This window comes from Salvia miltiorrhiza, chromosome 3 (assembly GCF_028751815.1).
Source record: "Salvia miltiorrhiza cultivar Shanhuang (shh) chromosome 3, IMPLAD_Smil_shh, whole genome shotgun sequence".
NCBI lineage: Eukaryota > Viridiplantae > Streptophyta > Magnoliopsida > Lamiales > Lamiaceae > Salvia > Salvia miltiorrhiza.
The window spans coordinates 20,988,155-21,004,778 of NC_080389.1; the positions used below are offsets into that span (position 1 = coordinate 20,988,155).

The 16,624-nt window shown below is 39.5% G+C and overlaps 2 protein-coding genes and 1 long non-coding RNA gene across 7 annotated transcripts in view; 1 reads left to right on the top strand and 2 right to left on the bottom strand.

The window, feature by feature from the left end:
- Window positions 1-16,624, bottom strand: part of LOC131018076 (pectin acetylesterase 7-like) — an 85,576-nt gene that overhangs the window by 34,969 nt on the left and 33,983 nt on the right. The window lies entirely within an intron of this gene.
- LOC131018083 (uncharacterized) lies at window positions 4,108-6,390 on the top strand. The gene is made up of 3 exons (XR_009100018.1): window positions 4,108-4,474; window positions 5,262-5,340; window positions 5,985-6,390. It is a non-coding gene; the product is annotated as an uncharacterized LOC131018083 (long non-coding RNA).
- LOC131018078 (uncharacterized) lies at window positions 7,337-9,346 on the bottom strand. Of its 3 annotated transcripts, XM_057946807.1 has the most exons (5): window positions 8,967-9,346; window positions 8,814-8,893; window positions 8,581-8,705; window positions 8,034-8,102; window positions 7,337-7,960 (listed from the first exon to the last, which is right to left on the bottom strand). In XM_057946807.1, exons 2-5 carry the CDS (start codon window positions 8,884-8,886, stop codon window positions 7,562-7,564), a joined length of 666 nt encoding a protein of 221 aa, XP_057802790.1. In that variant the 5' UTR covers window positions 8,887-8,893; window positions 8,967-9,346; the 3' UTR covers window positions 7,337-7,561. The 3 variants fall into 3 exon arrangements, 2 of the variants coding, with proteins under 2 accessions (XP_057802790.1, XP_057802791.1); XM_057946808.1 differs by lacking the exon at window positions 8,814-8,893; XR_009100014.1 differs by lacking the exons at window positions 8,581-8,705; window positions 8,814-8,893 and having other exon boundaries at window positions 7,783-7,960.

Consider the following 16,624-nt stretch of genomic DNA (forward strand, 5'->3'; position numbering starts at 1 on the left):
CGCCGTCTTGTTCTGTGAGTTGGAAGAGGGTCTGCTCGATTAAGGAGGAGGGCGGTCTCGGGGTAAGGTCATTCGAATTCATGAATAAGAGCTATCTCATGAAAATGGCGTGGAAGGTGGTTGGTGGGTGTGAGTTCGGATATGATTTGATTAGAGATAGATATCTCGATCGCTTTGGGCGTTGTAAATCTCTGGTGGCTGCTTCTACTATCTGGATGAGCTTACGTGAGGAAATTGATGGTTTGGTGGCGGATTCGTACTCGTATATTGGTGACGGCGCTTCTACTTCGTTCTGGTATGACGACTGGCTTGGGTATAATCTTATGAATAAATGCGGTATTCCGCTTTTCATGCTTCCGTTTCTTACTCAATCGGTGGCTGATTATTTCTACGATGGGGTCTGGCATTTCACGCAAGCCTTTGTTAATGCTTTTCCGGAGATAGTGTGTGATATTTTACTCACTCCTCTTGGTTCTGAGGGAGATGTGCGTTTCTGGAAACCCTCGTTGCACGGGAATGTAACTACTGCGTTGGCCTTCAACAAACATTGTCATCATTTTCCAAAGGTGTCTTGGGGTTCTTGGCTTTGGGAATCTTTTATTCCGATTCGACGTTCTTTGATCTGTTGGCGTCTTCTTCATAATAGAATGCCGACTTATGATCGCCTTATCCGCTACGGTATGATCATGCCTAACGTCTGTTTGCTTTGCTTAAAAGGAAGTGAATCTCAGGATCACCTTTTCTGGAATTGTGAGCGTGTGAAGAATATTTGGGCTACGTTTCTTGGGTGGTTTAATTTCAATCAAGGATTGCAAGAGAATGATATTCATAGTTTTTTGGTGGCAGCTTGGCAGTATAAACTTAGTCCCCTCACCGGTAATTTCTGGAAAGTGGGTATCATCACGGTCATCTGGGCTATCTGGATTCAGAGAAACAATTGTATCTTTGATAATCAAAAGTTCGAAGCAAGTCGTGTCATTCACACTGTGAAAGTTGCTTTCAAAGAGATTGATGATAACTTTACTAAATTAGGCTACATGTGGAATTCTTGGTCGGATTATCTGATTCTCCGGGCAGTGGGTGTTACTACCAGGAGTGCTCCTCCTCCCGAGTTTGTGGAGGTGCATTGGTGGCCACCTGTGGCGCCGTGGATCAAAGTGAATACTGATGGCTCGGCGACGGGAGCTCCAGGCACTATTGCTGCAGGTGGGGTGTTTAGAGATAACTGGAATGTGGTGCGTGGTTGTTTTCACTTCAAAGGTGGCTCGGGTTTTGCCTTTGAAGCGGAACTCCTGGCTGTTATCTCGGCGATTCAAATTGCTCACAATCGTGGATGGCACAAGCTTTGGATTGAAGCCGATTCCACCTACGTGATATCCATTCTTAATTCTCGTTCTTTAAATGTGCCTTGGCGTTTTAAGGCGGCGTGGAATAGGATTTTAGAGATGTTAGATGCTTTCTCGTTGCAGGTTTCTCACATCTTTAGAGAAGGAAACAAGGCGGCAGATTTAATGGCTAACCAACAACGTTCGGAAGGGTGGTGGCCGCACGAGATTGAGGAGATTAGGGCTGCGGTTCGCCTTGACATGGCTTCGCATAGCCATCTGCGTCAGAAACGGTAGTTGGGGCTGATGGGTTGTTGTTTGCTATTGCTCACGGAGTTGACATATACTCGGATATTTTGCTCTCGTTTTTCTTTGTTTGGGTTTGTTCTTCTTACGGCGACGGCGTCTAACCGGCCGTTTAGTTTTTTCGTGGGGTGAGAGCCGGGATAGTTTGGGGACGATGGTTAGGCCGGAGTTTCGGAAACTTTCCCTTCCGCTCTTCCCTACTTTCGTTTTGTGTTTAGACGAGTACTCTTTTTCCTTTTCACGGTTTTTCCCACTGGGTTTTCCGTGAAAAGGTTTTTTTGAGGTTCGGCCCTTAGTCTGCTCCTTCTGTGCTTTCAAGGGTTTTTTTGGATTTTTTCTTTTCTTTTTTATATATAAAATCGTCAATTTAATTAATTATTATTATTATTATTATTATTATTATTATTATTATTATTATTATTATTATTATTATTATTATTTTCTGTCACGCCTCAATTCCCGAAGGAAGGCACAAATGCCGAAACGTGACTAGGAGGTGGATTTAAGGAGCGGGGAAAGAAATGGGATAATAATAATAATAATAATAATAATAATAATAATAATAATAATAATAATAATAATAATAATAATAATAATGGGTAACTTAATTAAGTAGCAACATATTTCATGTTAAAGTCGAAAAGCTTGGCTTAGCACGCTGGTGGTTTAGAACCAGTCTACAAATACGTGCGGCTAAACAGTCGGACATTTAATAATTTAATAAAGTAGTAAATGATGAGGTAACCGAGTCTAGCTCGCCAAAAGGAGTTGACCGACCAGCTCACTCATGAGGTTGTCATAGCACCAACATATTCATGAGGGCTTTGGTCAAGCGTCCAAGATGGACCGGCTACATGCACTCTCCATCGAACGATAAATAAATAAATGAATAAATTGTGTGCAAAGAAATAATAATATCATATATTATATATATAATCTTTGACTAGAATTTTACATACTGCAAATATATAACATACTTTCTAATATATTAGCTATTTCAAAATATTGCGGCCAACCCGTCGCAGCTGCTTCCATCTCCACCATCTTTGTAGTAACCCGCTCTTTTAATTTATTAAAACCAGTAATGCAATAATTAATTATTGCATATTTCAATGTTGATATTTGATTAATTTCGACTTATGACTTTGAGTTATATAGTAGTTGAAGCAGAGTTATTATTTTATTTCACGTGAGAAATCGCGATATGGATTATTGAGCCAGTCAATCATTATTATTTCAGAATTATAACTGACTTAGCGAAGTCATGTTATTTATTAAGTGCAATAGAAATATTATTTCTATTATTATTATTATTACTTAAAGTCGTGAATTTGTTCCGACTTGTGAGATATATTAAATCTGCGGATTTAATTTAGATTTTAGTCCGTGAATTAAATCTACGGATTTAATTTAGATTATTCTAGTAAAACAGAAAATCAGATATCGAGTAGATACACAAACAGGCGATAGAATATTTTAGATTTAGAAATTCCTAGACATAAGAATTTTTATTTCATTATTCACCACATCCCATTTTACAACATACCTACCTAAGCATGTGAATGTTGAGTACAAACAAAGGAAAAGTGTATGTGTGTGTGCAAAAATCTGCAGCACCTTTCCCTTTCCCTATGCTAACCGCCCACCCCTCCAATCCCATTCTCCCTACCTCTACACCTATTCCTTAGCACACTCAAATGTGCAGCCTACAACCCCTTCTCATTAGTCCTTAATATCTGCCAGCAATCTCTTAATCCTCTTCATTCTGCAGGAAAAACTCTCATTCATTACCCTGCCAAATTCTCAAAGTAAGCTTTGGCTTAACTTCTCCACCGCCATGATTCCACCTGCAATTATTGAAGAAACATCAAATGTTAATTCGTTTCAGCTATTCCAGTCCAGAAACACCTCAACAATCGAGAAATTAAAGGAGAACTTTCATTCATTCTCTGCCAAAAATTGAAGTTCCACCTGCTGCATTGAATACTACAACAATCTTCAACTCACAAAAAATATTCTCAAGGTAATTACTCAGCCCCATGCTATATTCCATCACACATTTTCTGCATCCAAGCATGATAGTCAAACAAAACCAATGCATTGCGTAAGAATAAACATAGTAGTACTCCCACGAAGAACCGGCAACATATAACCTTTCACAGACTCCATAGCCCTATCATCTCACAGTAGCTAAACCACGAGTCTCATAACAAGAGTATAGAGGTTTTTTCCATCTTGCACCTAGGTGCATTGTACCTAGGTGCCAGATGATCGACACGTGTCCTTCCATTTTAATTCATTTTAGTTTTATTATTTGCTTTGTTTAACTCAACCCAAGTTACATTCGTAGGTCCCACATGCCCGGATGGCATGTGATTGTGTATTTTCTTCTTTTTTTTTTCTTTTTTTTATTTAAGTTTGCAATTTTTGTAATATCTTCCGTCCGGGCCCACACTTGGCAAAGCTTCTAAGCTTCCCTTGGAAGCTTTGTTTCATTTTTAATTTTTTTTTGAAATGAAGCTTTGTTTCATTTCACTCCGTAAAGTTTTCATAATTTTTACAGTCATTTTTTTCGCGGTTTTTCATCTCCACTCCCGGCGATTCCAGTTCTAGGGTTTTGCTTCGCATTCTTCCTCTTCGTGTCCGGTGTTGCGATTGTAGTTGAAAGAATTTGTTTTTGCGGTTTTCGTCTTCAGTTCCGCGTTGGAAGGGTAGGATTTGGAAGTTCTTTCGTCTCCCGCCATTGCCTCCGGTGATTTCGCCGACTCCCTGAACGACGACGACGATGATGGTGATGAAGACGATGACGAGGATGAAGAGAAGAAGTCGAAGGAGATGAAGAGGTAGTTTAATTTTTTGGTGTAGTTAGATATTTATGCGTTTATGAGTTGCAAATTGTTTATAGTTGATATGTTTTTTTTTGCTTCGATTCGATTTAATTGGGCAAATTAATGGCGAAACGAGCTAGATCTGTGGTTTTTCGACTGATTACCTAGTGCTCAAGCGCCTGTTTGAGCTCATATTTGTTAGTATTTCAACTTTGTAGCTCAGTTTTTGTGTACTCGTGTAGATTTCCTTCCCCTTAGTATTTGAATATATTTTCCAGCAATATCTTAAGTATATGGTCTTATTCCCTAATCTGTATATTGTGTAGTGATCTGCATATTTCTCTACAGTACTGTTTTAAAGTTTATGCTGTAGATTTTATGAGGTAACAGGTGGTATTCAGAGCTTTCCAGTTACTACACTTTTGAAAGTGTGAAGAATTTACAAGTTACAACCAATCTAAGGAATGTTTTTTAAGCAAATGCAATATGCTTCTCTGATTAATTATGCTATGTATTTCCATATATGCTGGAGGTTTTAGTATCTTGGTTCTCTCTCTCCATCACAACTTTTGTACTGTCCATCTTCTAGCTGATTTGCATTCTAGATGTATGCTACTTTGCTTTAGTCTTTATCTCATTGCTTAGATGTTGGTGTATCTTAGTTAAAATAAAATAAAGAATGAATTGTTTCAAGTCTGATATTTGCATTATTAGTTGTCTTGGCCTTTTATCTATGCTTCTTACTTGTCAGCTTCTTGCTTTAATCTGTTCCAAGTTAAATATCAGACGCCTCCTTTTTTAGGTATCCTCATTGCCTCATTTTTCTAGAGCTTCTGCAGAATGCAAGCTTCAGAAACGCAACGGCACATCCCTTAAACAAGGTTTATAAACTAACAAATTTTCCTATTCAGTATATATTTCTATTTTATTTTTGTTGAAATTTATGCTTGTTTATGATTTCTTTGCTCATTAGCTTTCTGTGACTGTGTGTGTGTGTGTGAGAGAGAGAGAGAGAGAAGGGGGGAGGGGGGGATTTTACATCTGCTACTTTCTTCTAGTGTGATAAATTTGTGTTCTTGATGAAATGATGCAATCAATATGATATGATTTACTTAAATTCTTGCTGAGAATTTGGTTTAGCGAAGCTTGCCCTTAATTTAAACCCTTAGAAGTTAGATACTCTTGACAGTGTTATTTGTAGAGAAAAATATTATTTTTAGGTGGTGACTATATAAGTTGAATTGCATGAAACTATATATAGTTCATTTATTTGGTGTCTGTTTGGGGGAAATTACTGCCTATGTTGTGGTATATATACTTTATTCTTGAATTGCATTCTTCTATACTGTTGTTCTTGCCTTGAGGCTTTTGAATCCGAGCTAAGGAAGGCGGCTTCATATTTTCGGCTTCTGTATGAAGCCTTTTTCAATATGATGTTTGAAAAAGGAGAATGATATTTGATTCTTTGTTTCTATGGTGTAAGCTGTTTTTTTACATGTGTGTTGATGTATCCTTGATTCAACAGAGGTGAACCTTTGGCTGTTGATTCATAATACTTCATGCCACACAATGTTGAAGAATTGTTTTCTTGCTGCACTTGATGCTTGCACCTTAAACCATCTCGTGCCACTCTATGCGACACAAGAAGCAGCTTCCCGAGGGCCAGTGATCATCCTAGCGAAGCAGAGGCGGAAAAGAGACCTATTTATGATGCTTTTGCTGAGTCCTGTAATTCCGACCAAATTCTATTGGCCGAATCTGTGAAGCAGGAGCGGAAGAGCTCTGAATGCGCCTGCCCTGCTCCTGATGATGCAATGAAGTGCAACTCATCCTCTCATGGCTTGCCGCCTGCACCTATTGGTACCTCTGCATCTTTCTAAGTGCTAGAGAAACACCTTGGACCGTAAAGATTGTTGCTAGACAGAGCAAGAGAGATCAAGTTCTTGCAGCTTTTGATGGAATGAGGAATGGTGTTTGAGACAGAGATTCTTGGCTGCTGAAGCACTAAATCCATTGAAACATAGATTCTTTCGAGGATCAAGGTTCCTCTCTATTTTGAGGAATGGTGTTTGAGACGGAGATTCTTGGCTGTTGAAGCACTGAATCCATTGAAACAAAGATTATCACTTATCACCAATGGTTGTATATATTATCTTAGGATTGTGATAGATTATGCATTTATCACTTATCATGTGCATTTATCACTAATGAAATTGGTTTTGTTTTAAGAATAAAATTTACATCTGCTGCCTACTTCAGATTTTAAAGGTTCCTTGCTTGAATTGAACACAGTAAATGAGTAAAAGAAATAGAAAATAGGCTGTGAAAACAAATATACAGAAAGAGATGCACATATTCATATAAACACCAAAAAATCAGATTCAAAAGGGAAGAAAACTGGATATATAATACAACAATTACAAACAAAGTTGTTGCATTAGAGAACTGTTGGATTTGGGAAGAGTATTGCTTTTTCACAGCTAATCTTAATGTAGAACATCTAATGTAGATGGAATCCCCAAGCGAGAAAGCTGACTGCACATCCACTCCGACTTTAGGTATCTTAAAAGCAATGCCTGAAGGTTGCCAGAAATCTAGAACATTAATGGAATCTGAAGTGCATAATACTCCATCACTACCTTATGCTTCTGCTGAACTAATCCTACATAAAATGTACTCCCTCCGTCTCTGAAATAAGTTCCTCTTTTTCCATTTTGGGACGTCCCCCAAATAAGTTCCTCCTTCATTCTTTCTATTTTTGGATAACTACCCCACCACTAATAATACTTTATTTATTCTTACTTTTCACTTTTTCACCACTCCCAATACTAATTATAACACTTTTTCACATTTTCACTACTCCCAATACTAATTACTCCCTCCGTCCCAATAAAAGTGGCCACATTTCCTTTTTGGGTGTCCCATTAAAAGTGGCTACTTTCTAAAAATGGCAAAAGTTTACTTTAATTAAGTCAACAATTACTCATTAATTTGGTCAACAATTGTAGGCCACTTTCTAAAAATGTCAAAAGTACTCAATAATTTGGTCAACAATTGTAGGCCACTTTCTAAAAATTACTCACTAATTTTGGTGGGTCACACTCAATTAAAACATAACAATCCCCTTCTTAATCTTCGTGCCCAAAAAAAAGTGGCCACTTTTATTGGGACGGAGGGAGTATAACATATTTTTTTTCCACTATCAATACACTTTACAATTTTCCTTAAAACTCGTGCCATCCCCAAAGAGGAACTTATTTTGGGGACGGAGGGAGTATAATTTAGTAGCCTCCATGAATCTGCCCTGAAGGAACTCAACGTCGAGCAGAAAACGTACTCAAAAATCAAAATTAAAAGCAGTAAGGAGTCATGTGTTGACAGACACACACACATTAACTCATCAAAATATGTAAAGATGAAAAGGTTGTTTTGATGTCCATTGTTGTTGACGGTAGGGCGCAGAGGATCGAGTTTCCATTGTCCATTAACTATGAATTTGATCTACAAGATAATGGAACACTTTTGAGTATATGACTGGAGAAGTACGGTAGTCAAGTTGTGCCGACAACCTTACCTCGTATTTGCCCGGATACAGCTTCAAGGTTATCGAAAACACGCCAGACTTTGATCTTCTCATCCTTCTCTGCATCACATCAAATCCAAAAACACATCACTTATCCACAATGGCTACTCTAAAGTTTCCACAAGCCACTTAACTTGGCATTTTTTTTTTGTCAAAATTAACAACACAGCTGTTGCCGATGGAAATTTTGAACAAAATTCAACTAAATGACGGGCACACATGAAATTTTTTATGGTCTGAGTGGTGAACTCCCATTCTTCAAATTATTCTAGTTATGATGAAAAATATGGAGTACAAAACATATAAAGCTCAACTTATCACTTAAGATGGCAGTGCTTTCTTATTCACTAATTACCGCAATTGCACTAACTCATATGGGAGCACCACTGCAGGTAAAATAAACGCCAAAAGTGAAAGTTACAGAGACAATGTTGTGTGCCTCTTCTGAAATACTATCCTCCCGTTTAGATCTAATGGAGCACAGAGCTCACAGAGCTCTTGTGAGCTCAGATTCTAGACGGCGAAGACGAGTTCGTACTTCATTGTAATTGATGATCTCTTTGTTCAAATCTTCAGCATATTCCTTAGTGGTTACAGTTATTCCATCATGATAGCTCTCTTTATTAGTATCAACATGAGTTTTTTTCAAAGAAATCTCTGCAGCTGCATATTCAGAGTTCAAACACAGATAAGAGAAAGGTGGAACTATAACAAGACTGAAAGAATACCAACATTTTAAGCACCTTTTGCCTAAAAAAACATTTTAAGCACCTTCAAACTTGGCAAGTGAGAACCACCCTGCTAGTCTATTCTTTTTAGTTGAATTTTGTTGAGAGGTTTCCATTCTTCCTCTAGAAAATTTCAACAATTACAAGCCCCAAGAAGCAGATTCAACTCATTCACAGAATAATGAAAAAGAGATACCTCTGAAAGTTCCGTACATAGGAATGGTGGAGGGAGTCGCCGGAGCCTTGGGCGGAAGGCGAACCACCAATGGTTGGAAACCCTTACGAACTGGAATCACCTGTAGAGGGAGAAATTGCTCCGTACCCACGGACACAGTCGCCGGAGGCAACGGCAGGAGACGAAAGAACTTCCAAATCCTACCCTTCAAAATGCCGAACAACACATAAACTAACGCCGGACCCGAGGACGAAAATCGCAAAACCAAAAACAACCAACTACAATCGCAACACCTTCAACTGGAATCGCTGGGAGTGAAGACGAAAAAGCGGGAAAAATATTGACAGTAAAAATTCTAAAAACTTTAGATAGGGAAAAAATTCGTCTGAAATGAAACAAAGCTTCCCTTGGAAGCTTATTGTGGGGCCCGCCAATATTTTAGGCCTTACAAAAATAAAGGGAATTAAAATATTTAGTTAAAGGTGTTGTGATTCCAGCTAATCAGCTGCCAGCTGGGCATGTGGAGCTTACTAAATGAACCTGGGTTGAGTTAAACAAAGTAAATAATAAAAATAAAAGGAATTAAAATGGAAGGACACGTGTCGATCATCTGGCACCTAGGTACAATGCACCTAGGTGCAAGATGGAAAAAACCAGAGTATAGACCAACACAAAGACACCTTTTTATAGTAGCTAAAGAAGGAGAGTAAGAAACTTAGTTTTTGTTGAGGGAGGGCCTACTGCCCTGCTTTGTGACCAAGGAGAACTGCATGACGATGAACTTCCGACACACGACGGAGCTCGGAGGACGATAGAGGCGGCGGACCTTTCCCTGTTCGCCGAAAACCCTACATCAGCAAAAGGAGAAGCTCCCGTCGGAGCTTTCTCAAGGGAGGAGGAGCGCGGGAGAAGCAGATCGACGCACAGGCGGGAGAATTAGGGCTCGTTTCCCTTTTTTTTCCTAAAGCTTGAATTCAGGAAATTGAAAGCGAGAGAAGGCAGAGATGGAGATAAGGGTGGAGGGACGATTGCCGGAATTGTAGGGGCGGCGGCGGCGATTTCTGATTTTGGGAGAGCTAGGGCTCGATTTTGAAAGGGGGAGAGGCAGGGCTTCCATTGTTTCAGCCAGCTTGAGCGAGAGGAGAGTGAGACGGCAAGAGGCGCCGCCCTTGGCCAGGCACGGCCGGGCCGGAGCCGCGGCGTCGGACGCCTCGGCTGAAGGCGGGTCGAGGGAGAGAGAGAGAACCGAAGGGAGCGTCTTTTGATTGAGAAGAGAGAGACCGAGATGTATGGGGGAGGATTTGGGCTTTCCACTTTATTTGTGTAATTGGGCCTAACTCAATTATTTTGCTTGGACTTGAATTATTAATTCATTGGGCCATCTATTTTTACTTCTATCTGGGCCGAATTCATTTAATTTTCTTGGGCTGAAACTTATTTAATTCTGTTGGGCTTGTTTCAGATTTATTTAGTTTAGCCCAGCTATTTACTTCTTCATTTGGGCCAAATTATTTTAGCTACTGAACCAATGAATTATTTCAGTTGAACCCAACTAATTATTCCCTTAATTATTTGAGTTCAAGATAATTATTATTATTTGGACCTCGTCATTATATTATTCCAGCCCGATTGCTTCATTTCCGTTCGAGTCATTCTTGATTAATTATTAGGCTTCCTTATGTTTTAGCCTTTTAATTATTGAATTACCATTATTATTTCTTTGACTCGAATATTAATTAACCTCGATTAATCGGTTGATTCGATTCAATTATCTCCAATTTGGATTTATTCATTGGGAGGGTTAGAACACCCTGAGATGAGCAGAATATTTATAGTTAATTATTTGACCACGATAGAAGAGAGATAGCTAATCTCATTGCTCAGTCCTATGTGGAGAGACTACTAATAGAAGTTCCTGAATATCGTTCAGAATAATAAGTTCATGCATATGAGGTTCATGCATAGTTAAATACACATTCTCATTTGAGGATTTTCATCGAGCAATATCTTATGTACATTCTCGTGATAAAGGTCAAGGTCGGGAATAACAAGTGATTAAGGAGCCACCGTATCACAGAATTATCCTATCAGGTGGGCATTACTTTCATATATATCAAATGAGTTTAAATGTTACGTTCAAGCAAGTTATTTCATGATAAAATCTTTGAATTGAAGTTATTTCAAGTATTGTCTTGCCATAAAATGTTTCAATTTCAGTATGATATCTATCTGATGTGGCTTTGCCAAGTTATGTAATCGAATTCGGGTCCTGAGCAGTTGATAGCTATCCTGCCAGGGCTAGTGTACACCAGTGACCGTGAGTCATCGAGCGGGTTGGCCGATCAAGTGTCCGTGAGAGGTGGCCACCTCTTCCGCACACAGCTTCAGATATGATAGATTATGAGAACTTAGTCTGCGCAGACGAACTTTAAGAATCACAAATGAATTTAGTAAGCTTGGGCATGTTTAGTGAAAAACTCCCTTGCTGTACTGTTTATGATGGCATGACAATTTACAGTTTTGAAGCATGTATTTTTATACTTAGGCATACGTGCCCACTGAGTACTTTTGTACTCAGCCCTGCATATATTTCTAAATGTGCAGGTTGAGCAGCTGCCAGTGGTGATGAAGTGACGAGCGAAACCCTTGTGTCTTATCCTTATGTATTAATGAACTCTGGGGATACATGTCTTCATACATGTAATCAGAACCTTATTCCGCTACGTACTCAGAAGTTTTATGTTATTTTGGCTAAGTCGGAATTATCCGAACTTACTAATTTATTTGAGTTAATATGACTAAACCTCCGTTATATTATAAATATTCCTTTTGTCAACAATGATTAAATACGATCCTTCCTTGTTTAATTATCCCCCATTTTCTACCCCGCTTCTAATCTCCCTCCCTTAGTCATGATTTTCCCGGTTTAATTATCCTTAATTAGGTCCAGCCGTGACAATCTTACTAACCTGAAGAGATTGAAAAGATTTGTGGGCTGAGTACTAGTGTACCCAGTGGGTCGTGCATTTTTGAAATTATCATTTCCATGTGATAGTCCATGCATATACGTGAATTATAGAAGATTTTAAAAATAAACATTCAACTTCTACAATCACAAAATATTTTCATTCATTTGCGCGCGCCATACCATAGCACCACTGTTACCCTTATCATTTTCATTCGTAGTCCCTGGGCGACCCTTGGGAAGTAATCATTCATTCATTCCTTAACTAGATGGGACCCCGGGATGAACCCACGTAAGCTACACCATCTAGCCGGATTAAGGCCGAACCCAAAATCCTCAATTCGTCTATAAGGTTCGTGGGTGACACGCACCTGTCGTGCGGTGCGGGCAAAATACTTGTGTATGTCCAGTACAGACAATACACGCTCCTACGTCCCACAACAAGAACTCAGCCTTAGTGGTAAGTGTAGGGTCGAATCCCGCAGGGAGTGAGGAACCACTTTGTTCTCCAACGACAAACTGAGGTGTCACAAGTCTCAATCTGTATACTCTGCACAAGAAATTAACAAGATCAATAATAACAAAGGGGTGAGGTTATTCGGTTAGGTCATAACTGTTGTTAACATTCGTTTCGGTCATTGGCATACTGATAATCCGTCCATGATCCATATAAACCCAAGGCGTGGCCCAAAGACATTGGGGCATTTCAAGGGGTTATACTTCATATTTAGGATGGTTGATCCCATTGTGGTCACTTGGTCCGAATATCACACATTCCCCGGTCACAATGCAGTGCTTCACTTCTCCTTAGATGGTAGTCATACATGTTACTCACCAAGTATGACCCTCACCAACCTTCTCTCCCGAGGTCCCCAACTCCGCACTTTGAGTGACACATGCCTCCTGGACACAACCATTTTCGGCTTGTCAGCCGACCAGTCATAGACATGTTACGGCGCTGAGATTGCTTTCCTCGTTTGATAACCATGGCTTTATGCCTCGTCACAGTTGATAGATAGCCTCTAGAGAAGCCCAAGACTGGAGAAGGACAGTGTATCCCATCAATCCTTTCCCCACCTTCCGGATCTACAACGCCTTTTGTTGACGCTGCTCAGCTACTCGGTCGTGGGTTTATCGGTTGTCACGCCCTGGTATACCCTGGCCTTTGCTTGACACGGACAGCGTTTTACCGAACGGAGATCACCCGTTAGGCCCCTACTGTCCATGGTTTGGAACAGATCCGTCTGGAACCACGAGATTCAACCGAAAGAACAAATGCCTCACAAATGTTTACATGTTAACAATAATTATTTCCACCCCTAAAACCTCACCAACGGAATTACTCACACATAACAGAATTCATAAATACGAAATGAATTAAACACATCATGGAACAAAAGGAAATACTTAAATAGATAAAGTAATACCTCCACCTTCAATCTTGTTCGAATGCAAACACAACGGAAATAGGAAAATAATACTGGAATGTAAATTGTTTGGATGTCACACTTCGGCGAATTAAAGTAGTAAAACTAAAGTAAAACGGGAGTTCAAAGGGCCAAGAGCTTGTGCACGCTGCACACCATCAATCTTTTATTCTGTCGAATGGTCGAGGTCTAACCCTAGCTGCGCCAGCTTCATATCTTCGCCGGGATCTTCTTTCCTTCTTTAGCTCAATCCTTGATTGATCCGATTGAAGATAGCGTCCAGCTGCAAGCTTTAGTCAACCTTTCCCTTCCTTCAGATCCTTCCAGCTTCTTCCTTTTGCTTCCGCTGGCTTTCTCAAAATCTCCGAGATTTACTTTCATTTCTTGGCCTTGGCTGTCTGCTTCGCATGGTAGTGGTCAGACGGACTGCTTTCTTCGGTTTGATTCATACCAGGTGGGTTGCTTCAGGTTCCCATGCCCCAAGTTAGACTGGAGAGGTACTGCGGCCGAAGCTCCATGCTGGTAAACATGACATAGCAATCTGGGCTTGGTAATGCCCATTCCAACCACGTTCTTTCCGTTTCCGCTCCACTGGACCTTCATTTCTCAACAACTTCATTTTCCCCCTGGACAGACCTATATTGACGCAAATAAAGAGAAAAATAGGGCCAAATGGCCCAAAAGTCGAAGACGCATCACACCTACACACTTAAACCATACTTGCCCTCAAGTATGTAGGTGGATTTGAAGGAATATTAAATTGAATTAACGTTCTACTTGCCCGATGATCGTTTCTTGGATTATTATTAATTCATCATACAACGATTAATCCTAACATGCTCCTATGAATTTAACAGCTGCACACAGGTGTTAGGATTTACTTACTTGTGAATCGGATGCACAGGTGATTGATGATTGTATCGAACAACTCCAGTTCTGATCTTCTGGACTGTATCCCGCTCTAGTCTCACTGTTGGATGGACAACGAACTGTGAGAAAACCCAAGCCAAAGAATATCCCACGTTACCTGCGCCTCCCTCAGTTCTCAAACCCTAATTAATTATCAGTGTATGTTTCCTGAGAGCTGACAGCTGTATTTAAATAAATTAAATACGTGTGGGGCGCAGATTAGGGTGTGTGGGGCGTCCTCTGCTTATTTCTGGGCTAGGAGACTTTGGGCCAGTCCAGGGACCAAATACAAGGAATAAAGATGGGCCTCAAATAAATTAATTTATCTATGGTCAGCCCAGACCATAATTAATTTATAAATATTAGTTCATTCCACTAGAGAACCAATATTAACTTACCCCTTTATTACCGGTGATGAGTCGGGACTTGTATTTAGACTTATTAAATCCTCGTATTTAAAATATCCGACATCCATCAATTAATTAGAGCTCTGACAGCCTAAATTAATTAATCTCTTCGTAATCCTTAAGCAGTACCACTCAAACCTTATTATTGCACCTGAACTTAATCAACCTGCAGTGTTTAGTGCAATAAACATTATTGAGCTCCTTAAGGGGATGTCATTATCCTATACGGATACGAGTACCAATAAAGATAATCAGATATCATATATTAACTGCTATCACCCAAGATACAGAGTACTCAAGTTACTATATAACTCTCGCTCATAGTAAGTGAAAGTGATAGACAAATCAACATATATATCTGACATCTTATTAGTATTAAGATCTTATAAGTCACCGAGATCTCTAATTCTTCACTTAGGTCAGATAGAAGAATATATCTCACTGTGGTCCTATCAATACGTATTACGTACCAGTATAGATAAGTAGTCAAGACAAACTACTTCCATCTATACCGCAACCTAAACCAATTGTCCTAGAGTTATTTCGGTTGTGATCATATTATATCTCTTAAGGTTAATCCAATTATATGGTCTTCTGTGATCTACAACACACCATATAATCTACTTATATAGAGATAAAGAACATACATATGCAATCATGAACCCAATCAGATAGGAGATTAAATAGTGAAAACAGGAATCATTGTATACAAGCACAAAACGTTCTTGCTTTCAGTATACAAATCCAACAGGATTCATAGAAGACACGGAAGAAAGGTTTGAAAGGAAAGAAATAAAACTACGAGACACGAAACTTGCACTATCAACAGGATCAGATCATACTATCATGCATCATTCAGTTCAGTCAAACCACAAATCAGAGTAATGAACATGCATAAAGTGTGATAGTAGTCTCTCTTTCTCTCAAGTACCGGGCTAAGTGTATACACTCTTAATTTGTTGTGCCAGTTCTTCTAAGAGTTTGATTGAAAACTACAAGTGGAACACACTAGTATGACTCATCAGAGGATCTTTGTTTGGTTGTAATGGGGTATGCGGAGCAAAGGTGGGATAAATATGGTTCAGTGGCTAATTCAGTATCACCCTTACTCAGCGTACATGTTCAGTAAAGCTACAACCACCCTTTATTCCCTCGCATTTCACTAGGGTTCATCCTTTCTTTGATTTTTGGCAATAATTTTTATTCATTTCATTTTTTTTTTGTGCCCAGATTTTCTTTCTTTTCTCCAGTTCCTTGTTTACCATTTCATGCACTCCAACAATTCTTTCTTTTAGATATAACAATAGAAAGGCTCAAGAAAGAATGAATTCGGCTCAAATTGGCATAACAAGGGATTCTTTTCACATTTATCAACAAAGAAGAATCTGGGGCCCTAATCAAAGAAATGTGCCCAAATCACACAAGTCATTACTAGCAATATAAGTTCTCAAACAAAATCTAGATTCCCTAGCTCAGCAAAGTCTCACCAGAAACATGCAATTTTTCATAAATTTGGCCCTGATCTCACTGGTGGGGTACTCTCAGTAACCTCACAACTACCATCATGCATATCACACTCAACCACCAAATTAAACCATAACCAAATCAGCATGCATATTCCCATCACCATCAAACAGTGCAAGTAAGACTCGACTCAAACAAAGGCTATAAAGACACTAAAACAAGAAAATCAAAAGACAAAAATAAAACCTAATCTAAGAGTTCAGGCGAAAAGAACTTAGTCATTTTGGTCGGAGGATCTCTCCTCCGCATTCAATCGGTCCATGATTGCCTTGAAGCCAGCATCCATTGCTTCCCTCAGGGTTACTATCTCCGCTCCCAACATCACCAGCTCGTCCTTCACTTCCTTCATCTCAGCCAACAACATCACGCTCTCGCTGCTGACAAGGCGGGGTGCATCTTGCTCTTGTGGCCTCCTCGGTTCTGGCCTAGCTGCTGCTCCTTCAGGAT

Excerpts from the sequence above, each read along its gene's own strand:
- LOC131018078 (XM_057946807.1), bottom strand. The coding sequence starts at position 8,886 with ATGGAAACCTCTCAACAAAATTCAACTAAAAAGAATAGACTAGCAGGG. Across the intron at positions 8,706-8,813 it reads CTCACTTGCCAAGTTTGAAG|CTGCAGAGATTTCTTTGAAA; the intron begins GTGCTTAAAATG and ends CTGAATATGCAG. Across the intron at positions 8,103-8,580 it reads AGATCATCAATTACAATGAA|AGAAGGATGAGAAGATCAAA; the intron begins GTACGAACTCGT and ends GATGTGATGCAG.